Source organism: Podarcis erhardii, assembly GCF_964252035.2.
Source record: "Podarcis erhardii genome assembly, chromosome: 11".
NCBI classification, from domain to species: domain Eukaryota; kingdom Metazoa; phylum Chordata; class Lepidosauria; order Squamata; family Lacertidae; genus Podarcis; species Podarcis erhardii.
The window spans coordinates 56,357,573-56,374,711 of NC_138501.1; the positions used below are offsets into that span (position 1 = coordinate 56,357,573).

Sequence of the window (17,139 nt, forward strand, 5' to 3'; positions counted from 1 at the left end):
TGTCTCTGCCCCACTCACTTCTACTGTGTGTCGGCTGGAGGACGTCTCCCAGGCTGGGCATCCCTTCATCAGCCAAGATGCCCACCTGGCCCTGCCCTGCAATGGCTCAGAGCAGCAGGCCCAAGTTGCCTCCCTAGCAAGGTGGGAATGGAGAGATGGGTTTCATCTGGCGCTCGGTCCCAGTCTTCCATTCAGAACCAACCAGAAGGGCTCCTTTTCCAAGGCTAGACATCGCTCCCACTAGACGCAGTGTCAGTAAGCCACCTGGGTGCCTTGGAAGGCAGACTGGACCAAGGCAGGCAGGAGGAGGGGGCCCTCTGTGGCCACAGGGCATGCTGGCTGTGGGCTCCCCATGGAAGGAGAGGCCCCTGGACTCCTGAGAGCAGCCGCAGGGAGAGTCTCCCACCGCAGGGACGTCCTGCACAAGGCCCTTGGGTAGCCACAGGGGGCAACAGGAGGCTGGGATCAAGAAGCCTTGGGCCTGACCCAGCAGAGCAGAGCCCCCTCTGGTGGGCCAGATCCAGCCGCTGCTGCCCGGGACTGTGGGAGAAGGGAGAGGGGGCTTGCCACTGCTTCCCCCAGGAGCCCTTGCCCTTGCCGAGGTCCCTGTGCTGGTCTCCGAGGCTCCTTCCTGCATGCTTATGCTCGGTCAGGGGGGCAAGTGCCAGGGCCAAGGCTGTGGGGACACCGTGGGGCTGGGTGCCTTGTGGGGTGGGGGCAGGGAGGTGTTCAGACGTGGCCGAGGGAGTCGTGAGAGGCAGGGGGAGAGAAGCTGCCAGGGCTTCCTTCTAGGCTGCATTCTCCTCCGTGGTGGCTGCTGTGTAGATGATGCTGGACTTGATGGGCTGAGAATCCCGTCTGCAGGGGGGGGGGAGTGGGAGGCAAGTAGAGGCACATTTAGTTTAGGACAGAGTTCTTCCCCCTCTCCCCAGCAGCCAGGTCTCCACTGGACCCCTTTGTGCCTCAGACTGTCCTTCCACTGGGGCAGGCCAGAGACAGAGGCAGGAAAGAGAGCAGCTCTGGGGACCCTCCCTGAGAAGCGGGAGAGGGGAGAGAGGCTGAGAAAGAGCACCGGGGAGGCACGGGGCCCCCCCAGCCATGTGGGCTCTCGTGGCACCCCTCCCAGAAGGGGGTCCTAGGCAGAAGCCCCAGATCCAGGAGCTGCCCTGAAGGAGCCTCTGCTGGGCTTTGTGCCTTCAGCTCCAGGGGCTTGCAATGCCCCTCCCCTCTTACCTGCGGTTCTGGGCCTGGTGCTTCCGGACATAGAGGAAGAAGGCCAGAGCAGTGATGCCAAAGAGAGCTGCAAATATGGCGGCCAACACGTCCCCTGTGGAAAGAGAGCAACCTGTTGGTTTGTCCTGGGGAAGGTAGCCAAGCGAGGCCTTGAGGGCAGTGGCTGGAGAAACTGGGCTGGGGGGGGGGAGCCCTTCTGAGGCACCTTCCAGGCTTGCATGTAGGGAGCCGTGACCCGCACATAAAGGATGGCAGTGTGAACCACAAAGCCCGCAGGGAAACTGGTGGAGAAGAGCTCTTGCCCCAGACCCCCCAGCAAGAAGGCAGTGAGGTCACAAGCTATAGTGCCCAGGTGGAGCAAGGGATGGGGCACATACCTGTCTGAAGGGAGGAGCCCACCTGCTGGTCAGCACCTGGAAGCAAAGCAGAAAAATGGGAGTCAGACTCCAGGGAGGGGCAGCTGGGGGGCTCCTCTCCCGAGCTACTAACCAGGGATCAATGTCTCAGGTTGGGGGGGGTGTGAAGATGGAGGAGGGGAGACACCAGCCCTTAGTTCTGCTCTTACCTGAACTTGTGGCTGGACTCTGACCTAAAACACACAAGACAGTGAATTGTAGGAGGAGCTGTGGTTGTTTTCTTTTATATTTATTAGGCGCTTTGCTCACAAAAATGTCTCACAGAAGCTTACAGCAGATTCTAGACACCAAACCCAACAAGAACAAGCCTGCAGAACAGTAAAAACCCCAAAAGCTCCAGTGAAAGGCGTCACCTGCCACACGAAATGGCGTAACAGCACTTAAAACCCTTAAGTTTCAGAACCAAATGCCCAGGTAAAAGGGGAGGGAGGAGCCTGGTGCCAAAAAATAGGTAGAGCTTTGATTGATTGATTGATTGATTGATTGGTGGGGGGAAGAGAGAAGATGTGAATTCCTCCCCTCCCAATTTTCACATGTGCCCACCATGGAAGATTTCCCAGCAGCAACCACACAAAAGCCACAGCAACTGTGTAGCCACAGAGGGAGCTTCACAAGGACCCCACTGCCCCCCCAAACTCTGGGTGGTGCTGAGGCAGTGGCAGAACTTTTGAGGGGTTCATTCACATCTTCTTTGGCAGGAAGAGGAATGGTTTGACTGTTCCCCAAAGAATAGGAGCAAGAGAAAGAAGGGAGGCAGCAGGTTGGGGAGCAGGAGAGGGGGTTATGTAACACACCACCCAGCCCCACATCAGGCCCACAGCCTATAGGTTGCAGCTCAGCCCAGAGTTTAGCTCCCTGGGCACCACAGCCAAAGGAGAGCCCAGACAAGCATCAGGGGGCGGCGGCAGTGGCCAACCCGGCATGAAGAGCAGGGATTTGGGGAGGGAGCAGAGAAGGAAAGGAGCCTGGTGAGAGAGGAAGCCCAGCCACCAGCCAGAGAGCCATACCTTCTCCAGAGGCTGGTTCAGGGTCTCTCCCTGAGGCACCATCTGGGGTGTGGGGCTGCCCTCCGCCTGCAAGGAGGCCAAGAGCGTCAGACCTGCCCCTCCAGGGAAGCCCCCCAGGGCTGCCCTTCCTCACCCACAGCTGCTTTTGCCCTGCCAACTGGAGTATCAAGGCGGGGGAATGTCTCCCCCTCTGGCCTCCACCCCAGAGGAAGCCCAGAAGCAGAGCTGCCAGCCAGACCTCCCCGCCAGGCCCCCCTCATTTTGGGGGCAGCCCAAGGCCTTACCTGCTTCAGATCCTGCACTGTCGCCCCCGCCTTCCTCTGCAGGACCATAAGGATCCGGGGCCCTTGGAGATCCCCCCTCACCTGCAGGATCAAGCACAAGGAGCTGGTCAGTGTTTGTTTTGCGCTTTTGGTCCTTGTGTTCACTCAAGGCAGCAGGCAAAGACGGAGCCCCATAGCGAGACCCCTTGGGCCGGGGGGGGGGGGCATGGCCCAGTGGTGGAGCTGCTGCCTTGCAATCTCTAATGGTGGCATTTACAGAAAGGGCTGGCAGAAAGTCTCTCGGAGCATGATGGTCCAGGGATCTGACCCTGTGACCCTCTGCTTCCTATGTCCCTGGGGCAACCACCTCATCCCAGGGAATCTGCAGGCCTGTGGCCCAACTTCACAGCCTCCAAGAGGAGGGCAAGGGAGTTGCCACAGCTGCACCGCCAGGGAGCGTTGCTGGATTTGTCATTTGGTGGGAAAAGTAGGGGAGGGTACTGCTCTCCCTGAGCAGAACTTGCAACAGCAACGCACATCCCATGACAGACACTTTGGTTTCCCCATAACGGTCTGAATCATAGATGCATAGAATTGTAGAGTTGGATGGGACCACAAGGGTCATCTAGTCTAACCCTCTGCAAGGCAGAGCTCAAAGAACTTGCAACCTTGATTTTACTAGCGCCAGGCTCTCACCAACTGAGCTAACCATCATCCAACCATTCAGATTGCCTGAAACTGCCCCCATAGGTACCAAGTGCCATGCATATCAATGGTTGTCTTTGGGAGGGGGCCATTGTTCTGCACAGCTTTCCTGGGATTGGCGGCTCTGGGTGGGCAGGCAGGCAAAGGAATGGTCCTGGGCTTTGCTCAGCTCCATCAAAGGTTTCCTACCCAAGCTTGGTGCTGCTGTCTAATATTAAGAGCCCTTTCACCTGTCCAGTGGCAGTAAGGTCCTCCCTGGCACCGAAGATTCAGGCTCCGTCTGGTATCTCCCCAGCAAAGCCACAGATGCCCTCAAGTGACGTCCATGCCAGGTGGAGATGGCGGAGCCCAAAACTCTCCTGTGGCTGCTGAGCAACTGCCTGGCAAACAATCCTATCTCTTCCTCCAAAGGACTCCACCTGCCCCCCCTCCCCCCCGACCAGGCCTAGCCGCCAGGTGAGGCACACCTTGGCTTAGGAGGTGGAACCTTCCTGTGACGCAACAGCCCATTCAGGGAGACCAGGAAGGAGGGCAAGTGGGAAGCCAGATCAACAGCCTTGCCTGATAACAAGATTGTCCCACGGCCCGAGGAATCAGGGTCAGACTGTGTGTGTTTTTGTGGGTGGGACTGAGGAGGCTAGGAAGTAGCCAAGGACCAAGGGAGGGAGAAGAGAGGAGAAGAAAGGGCTGTGTCTGTCCCAGAGTCATGGACCTCAGTACACAAGAGACAAGGCTGCTCAAGATCACCTTGAATGGAGGGACTGATCCTCTGATCCAGAACGAGACCAAGGCAGAAATCAGTGGGCGAGAGAGGCTGCTCAAAACTCTGAGAATCATAGAATGGTAGAGTTGGAAGGAACCCCAAGGGTCAATTAGTCCAACCCCTGCAATACAGCTGCTCCTGGTACAGGGAAGACAAAGTAGCAGAACAAGGAGGAGAAGGAAAGAGGGCGGGGCGGGGCACTACTAGAAACAAAGACTAAAGGAGAGATATAAATACTGGTGAGCATCAGGGGATGAAACATCCAAAGAGAGTGGAAGACACAAGATTTACCCACCCGGGAAGAATGGCAGATGAAAGTGATGGACTATATGGAACTGGCGGAAATGACTGGCAGAATCCGAGACCAAGGTGAAGAGTCGGTGGAAGAAGATTGGAAAAAATTTAAAGTTTATTTACAGAAACATTGCAAAATTAAGGAATGTTAGAAGGTTGTTGGAACGAAGTAATGTGGTTTTAGCAGAAATGATATAAAGGATTAGGTTAAAATTGATTTATTAATTGGTGAAAGACGAGAATTACAGTATATTAAGATAAATTATTAGGATAAAAACAAAGCTGGAAAGGATTTGCTGAAACATCTGACTGAACTAGAATACAAAAAAGGGAGGTGTGAGGAGGTCAAGGAAATAAGTAAAGGAAAGAAAGCTATGTAAAGGTTTGATCTGGGTTTTTTTAATTGTTTGTATTTCTTATGTGTTTTTTATTTTTATTTTTGTTTTTTATTGTTTCTCTTTGTAATCTTTAAAATTTGAATAAATACTATTTAAAAAAAGAAACATCCAAAGAGAGAAGTGGCCGGACTCTGTGGTGGCAGAGGTGTTTCTGGGGAGGCTCTCCACCTGCCCTGGTCCCTGGCCCTCCTTCAGAGGGGATGGAGAACCAGCGGCCATCCAGATGTTGCTGGACTCCAGCCCATAAATCATGAGAGTTGCGCCCCAAGACCCTCTAGGGAGCCACAGGCTGCCTTGTTGCTGTTCTACAGGGTTGGAGGTGTGACTGTCCTGAGGCAGAACTCTCAGCTAAGCCCAACAACAGGCTCCCTTACCAGGCGGTTGAGCCCCTTCTGGGCTGTGGAGCATCAGGAAGCTGGCCAGGACACTCCGGCCCTGCAGACTCTGAGGCAAGCGGAAGTTGTCCTGGATCAGCTCGTCCTCATCTCCATGAAGGGTGTCCTCCAGCACAGAGATCTGAAATGAGAAGGCACAGGTCATTGAGATGAAACATCCGACAGAAAACAACACTCCCAAGGATCCAAAGACAGACCTACTGTAGAGGGGAGTCCAGCAAATCACAGAAACATAGAATTGTAGGGTTGGAAGCACTCCCCAGGGTCATCTAGTCCAACTTCCTGCAATGCAGGAATCCCAGCTGGATCACCAGACCACACACTATGATGGAGAAGCAAGGCAACATGCAGGGAACCGTCTTCCTACAAGACAACCCCTCTGCATGTTCCTCCACCCAGACAGACCTGATCTGGGGACAGCCGAATTGTCTGGTTAAAGATCGTCCAGTTCACCGTCTGGTAACAAGGTGGAGTGGTCAGTGAGCCATTATAGCGGAAGTAGCGACTGAGGTCGTCAGGAAGGAGCTTGGCTACATCAAAGGCAGGAATCCAGGTTTCTTCTCCTGGGAAAGGAAAGGAGGGGAGGGTGGTCCATAGCGAAGGGACCCAGAACATCCGCTTTGTTAGACGGCCCCAGAGAGTTCCAGTAACAAGTGTGTGTGTGAGAAAACACAATGCACAATCTAACACACCTCATGGGCCTTTCTCCTAAATGGACAAACCCTAAACATTGTGGCCTCTCCTCCTAGGGGAGTGGCTCCAGCCCCAAAATATCTCAGTCCCAAAACATCACAAGGTGCGCCCCCCCCAAAAGTGCAAATGCAAAGCAGAACCCCTGCTCAAAGGAGCTGGAGCCGAGGGAGAGGCAGCCCTGACTCCCCATGGCCCAGCACCCACTCTGCACCCACAGAGTCTTGCAGGAATCTTGATTTCCTAGACAAGGCAAAGCAAAAGGAGCCCAGCAAGAGCTGACAGGCTGGATGAGCATCTTCTGCTCATGGGCTCCTTGCAGCACCCCTTGCTCTTACCTTCCTCATGGACATCATTCAGATGTTCAAGGATGTGCTGATATGGCTCGTTTTCATCCGACCCAACCTGGAATGGCAGTGGAAAGGGCTCTTGAGAGCTCTGAGTGGGGGTGTTTGCACCTCTCATGAGCTGGTGCTTGTGGATGTCTCCAACGCAGTCCCCTCCCACTGCCCCAGAGCGCAGGAGGGGCTGCTCAGACCCCTTGCACGGCTTCATTTGCCCCCTCTTCCTGCCACTGTCACCTGCAGAAATGCAGCCAGCACAGCCAAGCCTCCGGGCTCGACCAGCGCCTCCTGGATGGTGTCAAAGTGGGAGCTGTAATAAACCACATGAATCTGGAAGCAGAAAGAGAGAAGAGCCATGAGTCCCCCAAAAGTCCCATCTGGACCTTCTCCAGCAGCTCAAGAAGTCAGGCAGTATACTCCAAGTGTTTCACTTCACACAGTATGTTTGTAGAATGGCATTATGATATTGGTAACTTTATTTTCCTATATTCCTCCAGGGATTGCCATCCTACTTTCAGGATTTCTTCCTGAGATGCAGAGGCATCTAGCTGGCAGCTTTGGGGCAAAGAATGCCAGATTCAATGGACCATTAGCTGAATTCAGCAAGTTTTCAGCTGGAAAGTCTACACAAAATCATCTATGGCTCCGACCTGGTGGAATGCTCTGTCCCAGGAGACTAGGGCCCTGCAGGATTTAACCTTCTTCCGTCGGGCCTGTAAGACAGAGCTATTCCACCTGGCCTTTAATTTGAATTCAGCCTGATCTTCTATTTCCCTTCTCTTCCCTCCCCCTCCCCTTTTATGAAGATTACCTGCTCTGAGACCCCACAGCTAATTCTCCCCTGGTCTCCTCGCTGGCCCAAGTAGGACTAATTCAGCCAGCTAGCCCTGGTGACTATCTAATGCTTATTGGATGGATTTTCCCCAAATTGATATTTGAACTTTGAATTTTATTGTTATTCATGTTTTTATACTGTTATTTTATGCTGCTTCTATGTTGTATTACAATTAAGTGTTTTAAATTTGTTGTTAGCTGCCCTGAGCCCAGTTTCTGAACCAGGAAGGGCGGGGTATAAATTAAAAAAATATTATTATTATTATTATTATTATTATTACCTATAAATTCAAAAGTGAAATTAATGGCTGCTATTTTTTAAAAATAAATACCTGTGCTTACCTGATATTATTATTTGTACTGTCATCATGGTCATTAGTATATGACATCATACAATATTTTATACTATTCGATTGCGATACTGCCCTCATTGTTATGGATTAGACTGGACTGGTGAGCTTCCCTCTGAGGTATTTTTTGGGGCGGGGCGGGGCTGTAAATGTCATAATGTCCCTGGTGGCCCGCTGGAATGCGGAGTTAACCAGGGCTATTGACTGTCTGGCTCCGAAGCGCCCTCTCCGATTGCATGGAGCCCGGACAGCCCCGTGGTTTTCCCCGGAGCTGAGGGTGATGAAACAATCGTTGAGACGGCTAGAGCGCCGGTGGCGGAAAACTCATTCTGAATCAGACCGGACACGGGTTAGAGCTCAACGTCGAGCCTACCAAGTGGCAATGGCGACGGCGAAGAGGGCCTTCTTCACCGCCTCCATTGCATCTGCAGAAAACAGCAGCAGGAGACTTTTTCAGGTGGTTCGCAATCTATCAGAACCACCTGTACCACCGGGGCCTGGTAGGGACCCCAAGATCTCCTGCAATGCTTTTGCAAAGTTTTTTGCAGATAAAATCGCTCAGATTCAGAAGGAGGTAGACTCCACCGTGGGAGCAGGGCCAGGGCGGGAGAGTGCTAGAGTTCTGTCTGGTCCTGTTACATGGGATCAATTCCAATCTGTTACCTCCGAGGATGTGGACAGGCTGCTTGGACGAGTGAAACCGACCACCTGTCTCTTTGATCCTTGCCCATCCTGGCTGATAAAAGCGAGCCGGGAAGGGCTGGGCGATGGGATCTGCGGGGTGGTGAATGCTTCCCTCTGTGAGGGAGCCTTCCCAGACCCGCTGAAAGAGGCGGTCATTAAACCGCTTCTTAAAAAAACATCTTTAGACCCGGCCAATTTGGCCAACTATCGCCCAGTCTCAAATCTGCCATTCTTGGGCAAGGTGATTGAGCGGGTGGTTGCTGAACAACTCCAAGCATGCCTGGAGGAAACGGACCATTTGGATCCCTTCCAATCGGGATTCAGGCCTCACCATGGGACTGAAACTGCCTTGGTCGCGCTGGTTGATGATCTCCGGCGGGCTAGGGACAAAGGTGAGAGCTGTTTCCTAGTTCTGCTGGATCTCTCAGCGGCCTTTGACACCATCGACCATAACATCCTTCTGGACCGTCTAGAGGGGCTGGGAGCTGGGGGCACTGTTATACAGTGGTTCCGCTCCTTCCTCCTGGGCCGTGTCCAGAGGGTGGTGGTGGGGGGTGAGTGTTCAGACCCCTGGGCTCTCACTTGTGGGGTGCCTCAGGGTTCTGTCCTCTCCCCCATGCTTTTTAATATCTATATGAAGCCGCTGGGAGAGATCATCAGGGGGTTTGGACTGGGTGTTCATCAGTATGCAGATGACACCCAGCTCTACCTCTCCTTTAAATCAGAACCAGTGAAGGCAGTGAAGGTCCTGTGTGAGTGCCTGGAGGCGGTTGGAGGTTGGATGGCGGCTAACAGATTGAGGTTGAATCCTGACAAGACAGAAGTACTGTTTTTGGGGGACAGGAGGCGGGCAGGTGTGGAGGATTCCCTGGTCCTGAATGGGGTAACGGTGCCCCTGAAGGACCAGGTGCGCAGCCTGGGAGTCATTTTGGACTCACAGCTGTCCATGGAGGCGCAGATTAACTCTGTGTCCAGGGCAGCTGTCTACCAGCTCCACCTGGTACGCAGGCTAAGACCCTACCTCCCCGCGGACTGTCTCGCCAGAGTGGTGCATGCTCTAGTTATCTCACGCTTGGACTACTGCAATGCGCTCTACGTGGGGCTACCTTTGAAGATGACCCGGAAACTGCAATTAATCCAGAATGCGGCAGCTAGACTGGTGACTGGGAGTGGCCGCCGGGACCACATAACACCGGTTCTGAGAGATCTGCATTGGCTCCCAGTACGTTTCCGAGCACGATTCAAAGTGTTGGTGCTGACCTTTAAAGCCCTAAACGGCCTCGGTCCTGTATACCTGAAGGAGCGTCTCCACCCCCATCGTTCAGCCCGGACACTGAGATCCAGCGCTGAGGGCCTTCTGGCGGTTCCCTCATTGCGAGAAGTGAGGCTACAGGGAACCAGACAGAGGGCCTTCTCGGTAGTGGCGCCCGCCCTGTGGAACGCCCTCCCATCAGATGTCAAAGAGATAAAGAATTACCTGGCGTTCAGAAGACATCTTAAGGCAGCCCTGTTCAGGGATGTTTTTAATATGTAATGCTGTATTGTTTTTAATACTGATTGGGAGCCGCCCAGAGTGGCTGGGGAAACTCAGCCAGATGGGCGGGGTATAAATAATAAATTATTATTATTATTATTATTATTATAAATCCAGCTGTGCTGCCCCCTCCACTGCCAAGCCCTTCCCTGACACTGCTGATGCAACCTTTGGGCCCCCAGATCAGCCAAGGGCCTGGGGAGGGGTCACCAGCACCCCCTCCTGTCATGTCTGTGGATCAGGAGGACTGGGGATTCTTTTTGGGGGGCTGTCATAGTTTTTATTTATTCAAACTACTCATAAGCCACCTGTCAGGGGCTCAGGAGCAGAGGCACAGGGAAGATGGGAGATGGAGAGCGAGGGCGAGGAATCAGAGGGCAGTGTAGGAGGAGACAGTGGTCCGAGGGATTCCATAAGCCTCTCCAGCGAATCGGAAGATTCACAGAAGGGAGCGCCAGTGGCCAGGGGTAGGGGGGTCCCAAGGGGAACGCCCCAGGAGCAAGGGGGCAGCAGGGACTCCCAGAGTAGTAGTTGGAGATCAGGACCAGCTTCCCCACCAGAGCAGAGTGGGGGGGAAGGGTCCCAGGCATCGGGACCAGTACTTCCCCCACCAGGGAGAGAAGACGAGGCAGAGCTGACCACGCCTTCCTCGGAGAGTCGTACAACGGAGGGGAGGTCAGATCCGGCCAGTGTCACGGAAGAGGGAAGCAGTGATAGAAGCAGTGTAACGGTTAGGAGAAAGGTCACTGGGTTGGCGCGAGAAGCAAGTTCAAATGTACAGGAGCGCGGGACAGCAGAGAGTGAGGATTGGGAACCGGGTCCTAAAGCACGCCGGAGGCAAGGGGAGGAGCTAAGCGACTCAGCGTCGGAAGAGTCCAGGAAGGGCAATGCCCCAGAGGGCAGGAGGACCCAGAGGAGGAGAGAGCAGCGCAGAAGGTGGAGCAGGGCTAGGATCTTAAACTGGTGCGGAAGGGGAAGTGATTCAGATAGGACTTCGCCGATCTAGAGTCTAGACGTAGGGTTGCACGCTCTGGCTTTAAAATGGAAACTATACTTCAATAAAGACTTTTGTACATAATATCAGCCTGGCGCTGGTCCTCTGTGAGCTGGGACCTAGAGGCAGCCCTGACAGTAAGTCCTATCTCAAGAAAAACCTCGCAGCGTGAGTGGACGCAGCGGGGGGCAAAGATTGGTGCTTCGCAAGCTCACGAAAGCAAGACAAGATGACTACCGAAGAACGCATAACAGCCCTGCAAAACGCAGTGACACAACTCAACGCGGAAATTCTTGCATCTAGGAAGAGGGAAGAGGAAGCGGCTACTGCCTGCAAGGATCTGCAAATCAGGTTGGAAATGTGGACTAAACAGGGGGCGCCAGGAACCAGACCAGAGGGAATTGGGCTGGGAAAGAGAGGAGGCAGCCTCGTGTCTCATTTCGATGGGAATCTGCAGCAGTATCCTAACTTCAGAGCAGACGTGGTTTACGTGCTAGAATTGCTGGAGAAGGATTTTAGAGATGAGCGGGAGAAAGTAGGCTTCATATTAACGCATCTTCATGGAGACGCTAAAGCGTGGCTGCGTAATCTGTGGCGAGATAAGGACCCAGCCCTCCAAAATGCGGATGCCTTTCTTAAGGCGATGGACGATTGTTTTCTATCAGCGATAGATGTAGATCTCGCCAGGAAAGAGATACATGGATTAAAACAAGGGAGGGCCACTGTGAGGCAATATCACGCACGCTTTTTTGCATTGGTCAACGCGCTGGGATGGGAGAAAAATTCAGCTGCCGTCAGGGACCTTTTTTGGGAGGGGCTGAATGGGGCTGTGAAAGACGAAATCGCAAGGGGGGAGAGACCCCAAAGCACTCAAGAGGTGGTCCAGAGGGCGCTGACGATTGGGGTGCGTCTGGAACAACGTTCCTGGAGCAAAGACGAAGGGAGTTGGGGACGCGCGCCAGCAAGAGCACCTCCTTTCTTTCCCAGGGACACAGCGCGCGCTCAATCCACGCCTCCGCTGGGAGGGGGAGAGGAGCCGATGGAGATAGGTGGTGCCAAGGCTCAGTCAGCAGCCGGAGCCCTAACGCCGGGAGCAGTCAAAACGAAGCCTAGAGGGAACAGGAAGTGTTACATCTGCGACAGTGCTCAGCACATGGCGAAAGAGTGTCCCCAGAGGCTGCACAAGCACACTGCAGCCTCAGCGACGATTACAGAAGCAGTTCAGCAGAATGTACCACAGCAGGGAAACGACGGAGTCTGGCTGGAATCATAGGCACTGGGGCCCAGCCAGACGAGTCAGTGAAGCAGTCCCCAGGGATCTTACAGCCCACAGACCCCCTCCCACCCAAACCAGTGGTGCAGCTCATCGCAGCGCTCCAGCTTCCCAATGGGCTCACCATGGAAATCCCCATTACCATTGACTCTGGCAGCAATGCAGACTTTATAGGAGTGGATTTCATCAAGCAACATGGCATAGCGCTCCTGCCTGCCACGATGCCCCTGAAAGTAGTGACAGTCGACGGCAGAGAGCTACTGGGGGGACAAGTGCTACAGCAAACACCACCAATGGTGATGCGAATTGGAAACCACCGCGAAGTCATCAGCTTCAATGTTACACACCTGTCAGACACACCCATAGTGTTGGGCATGAGTTGGCTGGACCGGCACAGTCCGGCATTAGCATGGTACCAGCGCCAATTGACTTTCAGCTCCTCCTACTGCGCAGCAAACTGCATACTGCCCACCCAGGAAGATGAGGGGCCGGAAGATGGGCCACAGTTACACTTGGGCATGCTGCAAGCGGTACCCGACAAGTACAGAGACTTTTTGGAGGTTTTCTGTGAGAAGGAGGCGGACAAGCTACCCCCCCACAGACCATACGACTGCAAGATTGACCTCCTGCCGGGGGCGACGCTGCCGACGGGAAAACTGTATTCCATGTCTGAAGATGAACTGCAGGAACTCAGGGAGTTCATAGACCTCAACTTGAAGCGGGGATTCATCCGGGAGTCCAAAGCAGTGGGGGGCAGCCCCGTGTTTTTGTGAAGAAAAAAGACACGCCCCAAAAGAGGCTTGTAGTTGATTTCAGAATTTTGAATTCGAAAACCAAGCCCACAGCCTTCCCCATGCCCAAGATCGATGACCTGCTGGCGACGGTGAGGAAGGGTCGCATCTTTACCAAGTTGGATCTACGCGGAGCGTACAATCTCATACGCGTGCGGGAGGGCGACGAGTGGAAGACGGCCATGTTTATGCCGCTAGGCACCTATGAATATAGAGTTATGCCTTTTGGATTACAAAATGGCTCCCACTGTTTTCAAGCCTTCATGCACCACGTCTTAGCGGGTCTCCTCTACAAGAAGTGCGTCTGCTTCCTGGACGACATCCTGATCTTCTCGGAGTCGCAGGAGGCCCACGAGAGAGATGTCAAGGAAGTCCTGCAGAGGCTGAGAGAGCACAGGCTTTATGCCAAGCTAGAGAAGTGCCAGTTCGAGGTGACGGAGGTGGATTTCCTGGGCTACAAGCTGTCCGACAAGGGACTCGCCATGGACAGCGCCAAGGTCCGCGCGGTGTTGGACTGGAAGAGCCCGCGCAATCGGAAGGAGGTCCAGAAGTTTGTCGGCTTTGCCAACTTTTATCGCAAGTTTATCAAGGGTTTCGCTATGCAGACGGCGGCCATCACGGACACCCTCAGCTCCAAGAAGAAGAAGTTCATCTGGACGGAGCAGGCGGAGCAGTCCTTTCAAAAGCTCAAGCGTCTCTTCGCGTCCGAGGAGCAGCTGCTGCACGTGAACCCCAGCAAACCCATGAGGGTTGAGACGGACGCCTCAGACAGAGCCGTGGGGGCGGTCCTGTTGCAGCGAGATCCACAAGGGGACTGGAGGCCGTGCGCTTTCTACTCCAGGAAGCTCAGCAAGTCGGAGCAGAACTACACCATCTGGGACAGAGAGTTGCTGGCCGTTCATGCAGCATTCAAGGCGTGGCGGCACTTCCTCATCGGAGCCAAACACACAGTGCAGGTCCGCACGGACCATAAGAACTTGGAGTACTGGCGCACGGCGAGGTTCCTAAACCAGAGGCACATCCACTGGGCGGAGTTCTTTGCAGATTTCGACTTCAGAATAGAATACATCCCAGGAGACAGCAACATCATGGCGGATGCGCTGTCCAGGAAGCCGCAGTATCTCGAGGCAGAGGCACCGGCGGCAGCCAAGCACATTTTCGCACCGGAAGCGTGGGCATGCGCCTCAGCCACGGTGGACCTGGACGCAGTATGTCGCGCGCTGCAGACAGACTCCTTTGCACGATCCAAGATGGAGGAGGTGCGAAGCGGCAAGGCGAAGGACGACGAGTTTCAGATACGCGACGGACTGCTCATCCGCAAAGGGGCCCTCTACGTGCCGGGAGACGACCTCCGCGCGAAGGTACTGCAGCAGTTACACGACGCACCCAGCGCTGGGCACTTCGGCAAAGAGAAGACGGTGGAACTAGTAGCCAGGGACTTTTGGTGGCCCAAGATGAGGGCGGAAGTCGCGGATTACGTCATGAGGTGCGACACATGCCAAAGGGCCAAACCGGTGCACAAGCCGCCGGCGGGATTGCTGGAACCGCTACAGACGCCCCTTGAGCCGTGGGAGAAAGTGGCCCTGGACTTTGTCACAGATCTGCCCAGCTCGCGAGGCAAGACAGCGGTACTCGTGGTAGTAGACTTGTTCACCAAGATGGCCCACTTCATTCCTTGCGCGAAGGTGGCCACAGCGGAACAGACAGCCAAGATGTTCATAGACCACGTGTTCAAGGTGCACGGCCTACCACGGTCTATCCTGTCCGAACGGGGGCGCCAGTTCATCTCGAGTTTCTGGCAGAAGCTGATGGGCATCCTGAACGTCAAGGTCAACCTATCGTCGGCGAGACACCCGCAGACCAACGGACAAGCGGAGAGGGTCAACGCCATCATGCAGCAGTACCTGAGATGCTACGCGAACCAGCAGCCCTCGACCTGGGTGGACTATCTGCCGCTGGCCGAGTTTGCCTACAACAACACGAAGCACGTGTCCACGGGGGTGACACCGTTTTTCGCCAACAATGGGCGGCATCCCAGGACCTTCCCGGGTTTAGAGAAAGTGGGGGAGGGGGAACCGCAGGGAGCTGAGAACTTGGCAGCGGAGTTACAGGAGGTCCACGAACAGCTCCGAAGGCAGTTGGAGCTAGCTAAACACGCTTACAAGATGCAGGCAGACCGACACAGGAGAGTTGGGGAGGACATCCGGGTGGGGGACTGGGTGTGGTTAGCAGCCCAGGCAGTGCCGGCCAGATCGTTAGCTAAAAAGAAGCTCGGACACAAGCAGCTAGGCCCTTACCAAGTCGAGGCACAGATCAACCCAGTGGCCTTCCGGCTGACACTCCCGGAGGGATCCAGAATGCATCCGGTCTTTCATAGATCGGTGCTCACGCCCTACAAGGCACCTCACAGGTTCCAGGCACCAGGGACTGCCCCCAGCCCGCTCAGAGACGCACCCACACAGGGGGGGCCGCCGAGGGCGGACCCGATCAACGAGGCCACAGAGATTTTAGACTCGAGATGGGGGGAGGAAGGGATTGAATATCTCCTCGCCAGGGAAGACACCCCAGCCAGCGCCAACAGGTGGGTACCGGACTATGCAGTGGAGGAGCAATGGCTCAAGGACGAATTCCATGCACTTTTCCCACACAGACCCATGCCGGCAGATTATTTCGACGAATATCTTTTCACACCCACACTCTCCACCAGCACGTTCCAGGGTTTCTCTTCAGCTGAAGAGGCGTCACCGGAGACCAGCTCCCCAGAGGGGTCCCTCTCAGGGTTTGGCACAGGAGGATCTTATTGGTGGGAGGATCAGCCTGAGGTGGGCTGGCGCAGAGATCTGCTGAGAGGACCATGGCACGCAGTGTCACCACAAGCGACAGGGGAAGAGGGGGTCACGGGCGAGTTGGGGGTAGATCCAGGTTTCGAGCACACCTCCCAAGAGATGGAAGCAGAGGAGATCGCCGTTGACGAGACCATGGAGGACTTCCCGGACTTATCCGGCTGGCGGCACGCCACGGGGGAAGAACTGTACCCCGCACTCACCCCCACGACATTGGAGCACCCAGAACCCACTCCGGGAGAAGGGGAGGGGGGAAGGGGGGGCTTCAAGGGCGGGATGGATGTCAGGGGCTCAGGAGCAGAGGCACAGGGAAGATGGGAGATGGAGAGCGAGGGCGAGGAATCAGAGGGCAGTGTAGGAGGAGACAGTGGTCCGAGGGATTCCATAAGCCTCTCCAGCGAATCGGAAGATTCACAGAAGGGAGCGCCAGTGGCCAGGGGTAGGGGGGTCCCAAGGGGAACGCCCCAGGAGCAAGGGGGGAGCAGGGACTCCCAGAGTAGTAGTTGGAGATCAGGACCAGCTTCCCCACCAGAGCAGAGTGGGGGGGAAGGGTCCCAGGCATCGGGACCAGTACTTCCCCCACCAGGGAGAGAAGACGAGGCAGAGCTGACCACGCCTTCCTCGGAGAGTCGTACAACGGAGGGGAGGTCGGATCCGGCCAGTGTCACGGAAGAGGGAAGCAGTGATAGAAGCAGTGTAACGGTTAGGAGAAAGGTCACTGGGTTGGCGCGAGAAGCAAGTTCAAATGTACAGGAGCGCGGGACAGCAGAGAGTGAGGATTGGGAACCGGGTCCTAAAGCACGCCGGAGGCAGGGGGAGGAGCTAAGTGACTCAGCGTCGGAAGAGTCCAGGAAGGGCAATGCCCCAGAGGGCAGGAGGACCCAGAGGAGGAGAGAGCAGCGCAGAAGGTGGAGCAGGGCTAGGATCTTAAACTGGTGCTGAAGGGGAAGTGATTCAGATAGGACTTTGCTGATCTAGAGTCTAGACGTAGGGTTGCACGCTCTGGCTTTAAAATGGAAACTATACTTCAATAAAGACTTTTGTACATAATATCAGCCTGGCGCTGGTCCTCTGTGAGCTGGGACCTAGAGGCAGCCCTGACACCACCTTTCTGCATCAAAGCAGCCAAGCAAGAGGCCAGAAGCAGGCGGGAGTCACGCAAGGGGCAGTGGGACTTACCTCCCCAGCATAGCGGTGCCCATCCACTGTGTGCTCAGAGCCGGGCTTCAGGGCAGACCCCCAGTGCAAGTGCAGCTGGGCAGCCTGGTATGGCTGCGGGAGTCCCCCGCCGGTGAGGGTCAAATTCCTGGGCAGGTCGAGGACCACTG

At 55.1% G+C, this 17,139-nt stretch overlaps 1 protein-coding gene across 2 annotated transcripts in view; it reads right to left on the minus strand.

Annotated features, from left to right (window-relative positions):
* Positions 1–204: 204 nt before the first annotated feature.
* The window catches only part of CA9 (carbonic anhydrase 9), a 48,344-nt gene continuing 31,409 nt past the window's right edge, over positions 205–17,139 (minus strand). Inside the window, exons 4-14 of one of the 2 annotated variants that reach the window (XM_081880870.1) lie at positions 16,991–17,136; positions 6,746–6,838; positions 6,503–6,569; positions 5,880–6,037; positions 5,454–5,595; positions 2,941–3,021; positions 2,657–2,722; positions 1,799–1,822; positions 1,611–1,646; positions 1,234–1,327; positions 205–858 (exon numbers count right to left, since the gene is read on the minus strand). In XM_081880870.1, the coding sequence (XP_081736996.1) occupies positions 789–858; positions 1,234–1,327; positions 1,611–1,646; positions 1,799–1,822; positions 2,657–2,722; positions 2,941–3,021; positions 5,454–5,595; positions 5,880–6,037; positions 6,503–6,569; positions 6,746–6,838; positions 16,991–17,136 (977 nt within the window). In that variant the 3' untranslated portion in view covers positions 205–788. The remainder of the gene's footprint in view (positions 859–1,233; positions 1,328–1,610; positions 1,647–1,798; positions 1,823–2,656; positions 2,723–2,940; positions 3,022–5,453; positions 5,596–5,879; positions 6,038–6,502; positions 6,570–6,745; positions 6,839–16,990; positions 17,137–17,139) is intronic. The other variant, XM_081880871.1, reaches the window with a different exon arrangement.